General features: G+C 41.8%; 1 protein-coding gene across 1 annotated transcript; it reads right to left on the bottom strand.

The window, feature by feature from the left end:
- Positions 1–292: 292 nt before the first annotated feature.
- Positions 293–9,900, bottom strand: ANKRD66 (ankyrin repeat domain 66). The gene is made up of 3 exons (XM_023734108.1): positions 9,726–9,900; positions 6,879–7,107; positions 293–494 (listed from the first exon to the last, which is right to left on the bottom strand). The coding sequence occupies exons 1-3, from the start codon at positions 9,886–9,888 to the stop codon at positions 293–295; spliced, it is 594 nt and encodes a 197-aa protein (XP_023589876.1). The 5' UTR covers positions 9,889–9,900.
- Between the last annotated feature and the right edge of the window lie 1,183 nt (positions 9,901–11,083).

The following is an 11,083-nucleotide window of genomic DNA, read 5'->3' as shown; positions in this document are numbered from 1 at the left end:
GTTCTACTCTGTAACACATGGGATAGTCATGAGTCAGAATTGACTGGATGGCAGTGGGTTTGGTTTTGGTAATTCTAGTGGACAGCAGGTATTAGCACGGAGGCAACAGCCATAGGAGAGCACCCAGGCCACTTCCAGGAGCTACTGGAAGAAGCAGCTGGGTAATAGTCTGTGAGTAAAATCATATAAAGGCAACACACTCCTAACAACCTCTAGTGTGGTTCCAGGGAAAGTCTTTTGCCAAAAAAATAGGCTCAAGTCCCTTGAACTGCTTCAAAGATGTTCCAGCTGCTCATAATCTCCTCCCTTTGTGATTACTGAGCCTGGAAGAGCCTCGACTTTTCTTATTCTTTGTTTTATTAGTGCTTTGACTTGAGGAAGGAAGAGACTGCTCCAGTTCTCTTTTCTTGGCATCCCAGTCTTCATCCCACTGATCTAACGGCAGCCCGTTCTGCTGGGCGATGCGGCGGTGGTCCCTGCACTCAACCTCCGCCCTAGAAAAGGGAGAAGAGAGAGGTTTCTTAACACGTGGAGCAAGAGAGCCTCTCCTTGGCTTTGGAATCTGCCTCTCTCCCCACCTTCTGAACACCAAATGGATAATTCAGCAGCCCATAGGGAAGGAAGAAGACCAAGTTTGAGCATTGCAAAGTGCACACTCAGGGAGGTCTCAGGCACTAAAGAAACTACAATGAAGTAGAGAAAAAACTGGTGTGATGTGACCCTAGTGAGATGTTAATAGAATCAAAGACAGGTGCTTAGCTGAAGAAGGACTGCTAATTCTTAAAGTACTCACATCTGTACAGCAACCAGTATATTATTGGGATGGCTATTTCCTTCATTTATTTTTTAATTATATTTTTTCCTAATTATAAAAGTTACTTGGTTATCTTGGAAAATATTGAGGAAAAGAAAAATAAAAAAGCAAAAGATGATTAATTATAAAAGTTACATATGTTCATTATATAAAATTTAGAAGTACACAAATGTAAGAAAATAAAAATCACTCATCATCACATATATATGTTTTGATGGATTATATAAAGAATAGATATTTATAGATGAATTATTGTTATTGCTGTGTACCAGTTGAGTCGGACCCTATATGACAGAGTAGAATTGCCCCATGGGTTTGTAGGCTGTAATCTTTACGGGACCAAATTACCAGGTCTTTTCTCCTGCTGAGTGGCTGGTGGGTTCAAACTATCAACATTTTCGTTAGCAGCTAAGTGGTTAACCATTGAGCTACCAAGGCTCCTTATAGACAGATAGATGGATGAATGGATGGATTAGACTGACCCACAGGTGGACGGACAGATCAATCGATCATCATACATATGTGGACAATGGGAAGCACACATACATACAGTTTTGTATATGAGGCCAAAGGTGAGTGAGGGACTTGCCTAGAGACATTGCTGAAAGCCACTCCATAGAGATACAATTTGGATCAATATGAGGGCAAATGGAATTTGAGAGTTAGAGAATAGAACAGGCAAACCAAACACCAAACCTGCTCCCGTCAAGTTAATTCCAACTCATGGTGACCCCATGTGTTACAGAGTAGAATTGCTCCATAGGGTTTTCTTCATTGTGATCTTTATGGAAGCAGTTCGCCAGGACTTTCTTCTTCGGCAGAACAGCTGGGTGGGTTTGAACTTCCAAACTTTAGGTTTGCAGCCTATCACAAACTACTTGTGCCACACAGGCTCTTCAGGACAGCTAAAGCAAACGGTATTTTAAGCACAAAGTATCACAAAAAACACAGTTCATTCAGAGGACAGGAAATCTGCCTATCACTCACCTATTACCACTCCCCACCTCCAACAAACTGGAAATAATCTTTCAGTCTTCAGGCTGCACAGCATTCTTTATCTGCCCTGGTCTTTTGACCCTTGTCACTTTCCTTTTTGTATTAGGGTCATTTACAAGTTATCCCTTGTCCCAGACAGGGAACATCTTTTTATTTTTTGCTTTTTTTAGTGAAAATATACACTGCAAAACATACACCAATTCAACAATTTCTACATGTACAACTCAGTTACATTGATTACATTCTTCAAGTTGTGCAACCTTTCACGATATCCTTTTCTAAATTATTTCACCACCATTACGATAAACTTACTGCTCCCTAAGCTTCTCAACTAACCTTTCTAATTGCTGTTGTCAGTTTGATCCTGTATAGATAGTTCTTTAAAAGAGCACAATGATCAAGGCAGATTTTACTAATTAAGCTACACTATTTTTTGGTTTAAAGATGACTTCAGGGGATAGTTTCGGTGTAAGGTTTAGGAGATTATCTCAGCGCAATAGTTTGGGGGGTGGTGATTATGGAGCCTCATTGGCTCCAGAAAGTCTGGATTCCACGAGAATTTGAAATTCTCTTCCACCTTTTTCCCTAGACAAGGAAGTTTTTCATGTCCAGCTCTGTACCTGGTTTATCTTTATATCTTTTCCAGTATCTAGCTCAATGCCATGTACACAGTAGGGCTCAAAAAATATTTGTTGAATGAGTAATTTACTACTTAGGAAGGTTGAATCAAAGTTGAATTGGCCCATAATGATCTCTAGGATCTTCAGCAAATTATCAAATATTGTATAATTAAAATTATTTTATATCCTTTCTTTTCTACCACTGTCTTCATCATCCTAGCCTAGGAGCTCACCTACTCACAACATGAATCATTAGGAAATTCCTTAAGTGATCTCCATGCCCGTAGTCTAAATGGCTCTAATTCTAGCACCACTGTTGCCACTGCCTCTAGCACATGAGTAACTTTGCTAAAGGATCTATTTCATCTTGTCAATTCACTGATGAGTTCATGCTCATCTGCTTGCCCATCTCACTATGCTCACCCATCCACTCACTATCTGCCACTTCTCCTCAGCATGAATGCTCCACTCAGCCAAACCATGCTCATCCCTCCACCAGCCCTCCTTCTCCACACACATACATACAACCTACGCACATTTCCAACTTGAGACTTTCACCCCAATTCCAACAATCTCCCTACTTCCTCCATTGGTCAGGTCTTAGCTATCTTTCAGGAGTCCTTGGGTGGCACTAGTGGTTAAGCACTCAATGACTAACAGCAAAGGCTAGTGGTTTGAACCCACCCAAAGGCTCCTTGGAAGAAACCGAGAGCAGCCTTGGAAGAAATGCCTAGCAATATGCTTTTGAAAAGTCACAGCTTTGAAAACCCTATGAAGCAGTTCTACTCTGCAACACATGGGGTCGCCATGAGTTAAACTTGATGGAAACTGGTTTGGTTGTGTGTTTGTTTTTTTTGTCTTTTTTTAGCTCACTGTCAAGGTCCAGACTACTTTCCCCTTAATTTAGGATTCCATCTCTAAACTTTCTGTCAGAAGGGAAGTTCCAACTAGATAGTAGATAAGAATCATCTTAGGTGAAGGGAAGGACAACACATAATACAGGGGAAGTCAGCACAACTGGACTAAACCAAAAGATAAGAAGTTTCATGAACACAACCAAATACTTAGAGGGACAGAGTAGCTGAGGCTATGGTCTGGGGACCATGGTTTCGGGGGACATCTAGGTCAATTGGCATAAGAAAGTTCATTAAGAAAATGTTCTGCATCCCACTTTGGTGAGAGGCATCTGGGGTCTTAAAAGCTTGCAAGCAACCATCTGAGATGCATCAATTGGTCCCAAACCACTTGGAGCAAAGGAGAATGAAGAACATCAAAGATGCAAGGCAAATATTAGCTCAAGAGATATAAGGGCCACATAAACCAAAGACTCCATTAGCCTGAGACCAGAAGAACTAGATGGTGTCCGGTTACCATCAATGACCACCATGACAGGAAACACAGCAGAGAGTCCCTGATGGAGCAGAAGAAAAGTGTGGAGCGGAACTCAAATTCTAGTAAAAAGACCAGACTTAATGGTCTGACAGACTGGAGAAACACCAGAAGCCATGGCCCCCAGATGTTCTGTTACCCCAGAACTGAAGCCATTCCTGAAGCCAACTCTTCAGACAAAGATTAGACTGGACTGTAAAACATAAAATAATGCTTGTGAAGAGTGTGCTTCTTAGTTCAAACAGATACACAGGACCAAATGGGCAGCTCCTCTTAGGAGGCAGAATGAGAAGGCAGGAAGGGACAGGAGTTGGTTGGATGGACACAGGAAACCCAGCATGGAAAGAGAGAGTGTGTTGTCACATTGTAGGGGTTGCAAGTAGTGTCATATAACAATATGTGTATAAATTTTTGTATGAGAAATTAACTTAAGCTGTAAACTTTCACCTAAAGCACAATTAAAAAAAAAAAAGAAAGAAAAGAAGTTCCTGGTGGGAGACGCTGCTGAGTAGAAATGACTCACACATGACGTGCTTGACATTTGTGGTTGTTTTTGTCTGCTTGGCTCCACCTTCTCACTTTTCTTAGCAATAGCACTCCCTGCTCTTTGGGCAAACCGCTTCTCCACTCAGTTATGCTGGGTTGTATATCATAGTCATGCATCCACTGGTCATGAGGGTGAGGATGTGATTATGAAGAGGAAGTTACTAGAGGAGAGTCAAAGACAGAACCCAGAGGATTTTCATCATCTAAAAGGAATGCAAGAATAGGAGCTGAGAAAAAATGAAAAGCAATAGTCAGAGAGATGAAAGGAGAACTAGAAGAGAGGCACCAGAGAGAGCAAGGGAGAAGACTTTCAGGAATAGCAAATGCTGAATAAAGTGGGGTGAGATATGGAATGAGAAGAAGCCATTGATTTAGTAACCAGGAGCTCACTGGTAACTTTAGAGAGAGCTGATTCAGTACAGTGATGGGGGAAGAAGTTGAAGAGTGAGTGGGAGGTGAGGAAATAGAGACAATTATATAGCTTAACTCTCAAGTAGCTTAGATGTGTAGGGAAGAAGAAGCTAGAGAGACCTCAGGGTAGAGGAAGGACTTTTTTCACTGTTGTTTAATAAGAACTATTTGAACATGTTCATAAGTCGCCAAATAACAGAGGGAGGGAATAGAAACAAAATACAGGAGAAAACGTGAAAGGAAGATGGTGTTGAAGGAGGCATAAAGGATTGGATCCAGGGTCTATGTGTACGGATGATACTTTCCACAGAAGGAGGGACAGGAAGGCAAAAGGAGAAGAGATATAAATGCATATAAAGTCTGTTGGTGTAGGAGGTTGAAAATGTGTTGCCAGTGGCTTCAATTTTCTCTATTACGTAGAAGGTATCCCTCTGAGAGACAGGGCTGAGGTGTGATGGAGACTTGAAACTGTCAGTGAGGAAGTAGGAGAGGAAGCAATAGCCATGCTGTTCTGATGGCTCAGCTGAAGTTGGAAGTCTTAGAACTTCTGGTGGTACCCATCTACTTAGTTGTGGGATTTTCTCCAGCAGGGCAAGCTTAGGAGTGGAGAAGAGAGATTGACCCAAGGTTGGGAATTTTAAGGTATATGCTACAGAAGGACGAAAGGTTAGAAAGTTAAGAATAGTGTAAAGAAAGTGGAGGAAGCAGTGGATCATGGTGTCCAGGCAGCAGGCGGAAACCTTTAGGCAGGTGATAGATTGGGAAGAAAATGATAAATTGAAAGAAGAGTGTCTTGATGCATTCAGAGACTTTTGTGGTGATTCAGGAACTGACGAAGTAAAGAAAGAGCGTTATGGTCACATAATGGTATGTTAGAGTTTAAAATGTCAGAAAACAATGTCTGCTGGTGCTGAGATCCACAGTGGATGAAGGTCATTGAGTGTAGGAGCTGGGGTGCAGAGAGAATCTGCCAGTCAGGACTCAACGTTCTGCCTTTCTGTTCCCCAAGTCCCCTTGATTATGATTTCAGGTACTTCCAGTATGAGACATCATCTTTAAGAGAGGGTCTTTGGGTCACTTCTACAGACAACCAACGTATCATAGGCAAAGATTTTACTTTTAACTTCCTGAAAATAACCTTATTTTCAAGTTCTTAGGAGGACATTTCACCGTCACCTCCAATGTATTGCCCAATTATTTGCAATTTGTCTGTCTGTGTAACTTATTTCGATTTCCAAGCAATGCTGCCCTCACTCGGTTACTCTTTCTTACATGAATGGCCTATCCAGATTATAAACTCCTAGATTCTATTTCCATCCCTCCCAGAGCTGTAACTGTTCTGTGCATAATTGGTACTTAATTCTGTTTGAATGGCTGGCTGAGTGCATAAATGAACAAATGCTAGAACAGCTCTCATCTCAGGCGTGTGTGTGTATGTGTGCATGTGTGTGTGATTCATAGATGAATAGAAGTTTTAAAGGATAGAAGGGTCCTTATTGATGGTAGCTTAATTCACTCGCTCATTTTAAAGATGAAGAAACTGAGGGTCAGGAAGGAGACTTGCCCAAGGTCAAGCAGCTAGATTGAGCTTTTCAAGAATCTGAAAGAGGCCCATAAATCTTGGACTGTGTCCCATCTTCAAACTTGGTGTCCTACCTTCCTTATCTGAGGTAATTTTTGTATAATCTAAAACAGTGGATCAATATAGTTTCTCCCCAAACTAGTCATTTCAGTGAAAAATTAAAACAACTCAAAACAGCAATAACCCACCTGAATTTGCTCCAGGGGGTTGAACCAGTTCGTTCCAGTTAAAATCCCTGCTGAGAATCTGCATTTCCACCCCAGATATACTGAATCAGAATCTACAGTTTAATAAGATCCCCAGGTGATTCTTATGTATAATAAATTTCGAGAATCACTGCTCTACAAAGGTTCTCAGAATTGGTCCCTAACCAGCAGCATTAGCATCACCTGGGAACGTGTTAGAAATGAGCGAACCCATTCGAAGCCCTGATTTGCTCATTTCATTTTCACAGCTCTCAGCCTTGGTCATAGGCTACTGTTTCTCTGCCTTTTCTATATTGGAGAGAAATGAAACTTACTTCTCCAGGAATGCCACACACGTTTTCTGCCCATAGATCTGTGCAATTCTCTTGGGCGTGTCTCCAAAAAAGTCAGGGGCGTCGACGGCAGCGTGCAAGGCATGCAAAGTTTTCAGCACATTGAGGTGGCCGGACTCAGCTGCAAAATGAGCTGGAGTCCAGCCCACATCAGTCACCAGGCAGGGCCTGGCTCCATGTTCTATCAGCAGGTGCATCACCTCCTTTTGCCCTTAGATGTAACAAGAAGAAACAGGATGAGACTAAGAGAAAAAGTCTCTGCCAACCTGAGGCCAAGGCCAGCCTTGGTAATGCAGAAACAACAACAAAAAAAACAAACAAATGCAGTGCCAACCAGTCTATTCCAACTCATGGCGACCCCATGGGTTAGAGTGCAACTGCTCTCTAGGGTTTTCCCGGTATAATCTTAACGGGAACAGAATTATGAGATCTGATTGGACTCCATCCATCAACCGTTAGGTTAGTAGTCAAGCCCAAACTGTTTGCACCACCCAGGGGCCTAGATAACACAGAAGAAGGGGAGAATTTGCCTTTGAGGCCTCTCCAGTTTCCTATCATCCTCCCCTCCTCCCTTCACCCTCTCCTCCTTGCCAGACACACTCTCCTTTCTCCTCCAAGAAACTTGCCTCCACCTGGGGCCTGGGGCTCTACACGCTTTCCCTATACTCCTTCCTGGACACTCCCCTCACCTGTTCAGTCTCTTGGGCCCTCCTTAGGAATCCTGCTTTTCCTCTCAAGTCACACCATACTAAAAAACCAAAAAAAAAAAAAAAACCCCAAAAAACAAAAAACCAAGTCCGTTGCCATCAAGTCAACTCCAACTCATGGCAACCCTATAGAACAGAGTAGAACTGCCCCATAGGGTTTCTAAAGAGTAGCTGGTGGATTCAAACTGCCTACCTTTTGGTTAGCAGCCAAGCTCTTAACCACTGTGCCACCAGAGCTCCAACACACAGCAGAACAAACAGTAAACATGCTCGGCTACTAATTGAAAGGTTGGAGGATCAAGTCCAACAAGAGGCGCCTTGGAAGAAAGGCCTGCTGATCTACTTCCAAAAAAATTAGCTATTGAAAATCCTATGGAGCACAGTTCTACTCAGACACACATGAGGTCACCATAAGTTGTACTCAATGGCAACTAGTTTTTGGTTAAAGCTCACTCTGCTTTCAGCAGTCTCAGTGCCAATTTTAAAAACAAATATTTTTTTGTAATGTAAATCCCCCTTACATTATAGCACAGGTTAAAAGCATAGTCTTTCCAGTCAGGTAGCCATGGGTTCATATCCTGGCAATACCACTTAATAGTTGTGGCACCATAGATGAGAAATAGCTGCCAGAAGCTCCATGTCATAGATTGAATTATGTTCCCCCAAAAAATGTGTATATCAATTTGGCTAGACCATGATTCCCAGTATTGTGTGGTTCTCCTCCATTTTGTGATTGTAATTTTATGTTAAAGAGGATTAGGTGGGATTGTAACACCCTTACTAAGGTCACATCCCTGATCCAATATAAAGAGAGTTTCCACTGGGTGTGACCTGCACCACCTTTTATCTTACAAGAGATAAAAGGAAAGGGAAGCAGGTAGAGAGTTGAAGACCTCATACCACCAAGAAAGCAGTGCCAGGAGCAAAGCTCATCCTTTGGACCCAGGATCCCTGTGTGGAGAAGCTCCTAGTCTGAGGGAAGATTGATGAGAAGACCAACAGAGAGAAAAAGCCTTCCTCTGGAGCTGAAGCCCTGAATTTGGACTTTTAGCCTACCTTACTGTGAAGAAATAAATTTCTCTTTGTTAAAGCCATCCACTTGTATTTCTGTTATAGCAGCACTAGATGACTAAGACACTCCGTTTCCTCATTTGTAGATTAAGGGTATTATCACTTACCTCACTGAGTACTTGTGAAGTTCAAATGAAATCACAAACATAAATCACACAGCACAGTGGCCAGCACATAGCAAATGCTCACCAGAGGATGTTGTATAAGCCACCATCATTTTGTATTTAGATTTCTGCAAAAATGTCTCTACTGACTTCTCTGCAGCCAGTCTTGCTTCCTGCCAATTCATTCCCCACACAGGAGTCAAAACACATTTTTCAAAGGTAAGAAAGCAGCACTTTCTTACTTAACATTCTTCAGTGGTGTTCTGTTGCCAAAGCCCTTAACAAGCTCAGTGGCTGAGTTTTTCCATTATCCTCCTCTAATTCTACAATCAAGCTATATTAGGCATGGGGGATACAATGATGAGCAAGACAAAGTCCCTATCCTATAGGAAGCTCCATTCCTGTTAGTGGAGGAGAGGATAGAGGACTAACAGTCACTGAGAACAGACTACTGTAAGGGGAGGAACAGCCATTATCTTAAAGAATCCTCACCACAGGACTCCAAGGTAGCATTAAAAACCGAACCCACCACCATGGAGTTGATTCTGATTCATAGCAACCCTGTAGGACAGGATAGAACTCCCCCACAGGGTTTCCAAAGTTGGATATCTTTATGATAGCAGATTACCACATCTTTCTCCCACAGAGTGTCTGGTGGGTTCCAACTGCTGACTTTTGGGTAGCAGTCCAGTGCTTAATCACTGTGCCACCAGGGCCCCCATTTTATAGATGAGTAAACTAAGTCCCAGAGATGCTAAATAACTTGCTTAAGGTGCTAAAACTAGTAAGTAGTGGTGCCAGAATAGGAGCACAGGCCCATATGACTTCAAAGAAATGTTCTTTCTAGACTACCCCCATACAGTCTGATAACTACCCCCATACTGAATGATAACCTCATGAATGGTGGAAACAAAGAGATGGATTTTACCTAGGCATTGTCCACTCACCTTTGATTGCAGCCCAGTGAAGTGGAGTCCGGTCATTCCAGTCTACATCTTTGTAGTTTGGGTCACAGAGACCTTTCTTCAAAATCTTTTTCACTAAATTGTAGTCCCCTGCGGCCACAGCTTGGTGGATCTTTGTCTTCTCCGACATTTTAGTCAATTCCATGGCAAAAAACAACTGGGAGAGAGGCATGCCACTTAGGAAATTCTGTACAAACTTTTTTTCTTAGTGAGTGATTCCAGAGACTTCTTTCTGTATCAATGACTTTCTTTTCTGCCTCATGAATTTGCACCCAGGGTTGCCTCAGGTATGTGCTCTGCTAAGTATGTATTTAGATCTACATTACTGTGGTTAGTGCATACCAGTCTCCAACCCAGAAACTAACAATGGCTCCCCACTGCCTACAGAATTATGTCTAAGCCCTTGAGCTGGCATTTAAGACCCTTTGCTTTCTGGCCTCAAACCACCTTCCAGTGCTATCTCCTGCTTCTACTCCAAAGTGCTAGTAACATGACTTTGAATTAGTTACATAATTCTGTGCCTTAGCTTCCTCACTGTAGAATGATTATAATCTACCAGGGCTGTTTTGAAGACAAACTGGCAATCCATACGAAAAGTTTATATTGGATACAGAGCAGGTGCTCCATGGAAATTAAATATTATTGTTACACCAGTAGGGGAGATGGACAAGATGCAAACATACAAATAAAATAGCTAAAAATTTTTATCAATTTATGCCATAAACCAGCAGTTTTCAAACTATAGCCTATAGACCCCTGGAGATCCCTGAGGCCCTTTCAAGGAAGTCCATGAGGTCAAAACTACTTTGATTATAATATCAAGATGTTAGTGGTGACACTGCTAGTGACACAGTGTCAACTGTGTGAACAATTGCTCTGATGGTTTAAAAGCAATGATGGAGAAAACTGTTACTGCCTTAGTACGAATCAGGCAGCAACACCACACTGGACTTGTAGTCATGGTAGTCTTTACCACCACACACTCAGTAAGGATAAATCCAAAATGCAGTTTCAAAGGAACATCCTTAATGAAGCATTAAGAATTATTTTTTTATTAAATCTTGACCCTTGAGAAGAAGTCAAAGTATCTCTGTTTGCAGATGATATGATCTTATACACAGAAAACCCCAAAAAATCCACAAGAAAACTACTGGAACTAATAGAAGATTTCAGCAAAGTTTCAGGGTATAAGATAAACATAAAAAAATCAGTTGGATTCCTTTACACCAGCAAAGAGAACCTCGAAGAGGAAATCACCAAATCAATACCATTTACAATAGCCCCCAAGAAGATAAAATACTTAGGAATAAATCTAATCAGAGACATAAAAGATCTATACA

Source organism: Trichechus manatus, unplaced genomic scaffold (assembly GCF_000243295.1).
Source record: "Trichechus manatus latirostris isolate Lorelei unplaced genomic scaffold, TriManLat1.0 scaffold00065, whole genome shotgun sequence".
NCBI lineage: Eukaryota > Metazoa > Chordata > Mammalia > Sirenia > Trichechidae > Trichechus > Trichechus manatus.
Note: the sequence above shows the minus strand (reverse complement) of the source record. Positions and strands in the feature narration are given on the sequence as shown.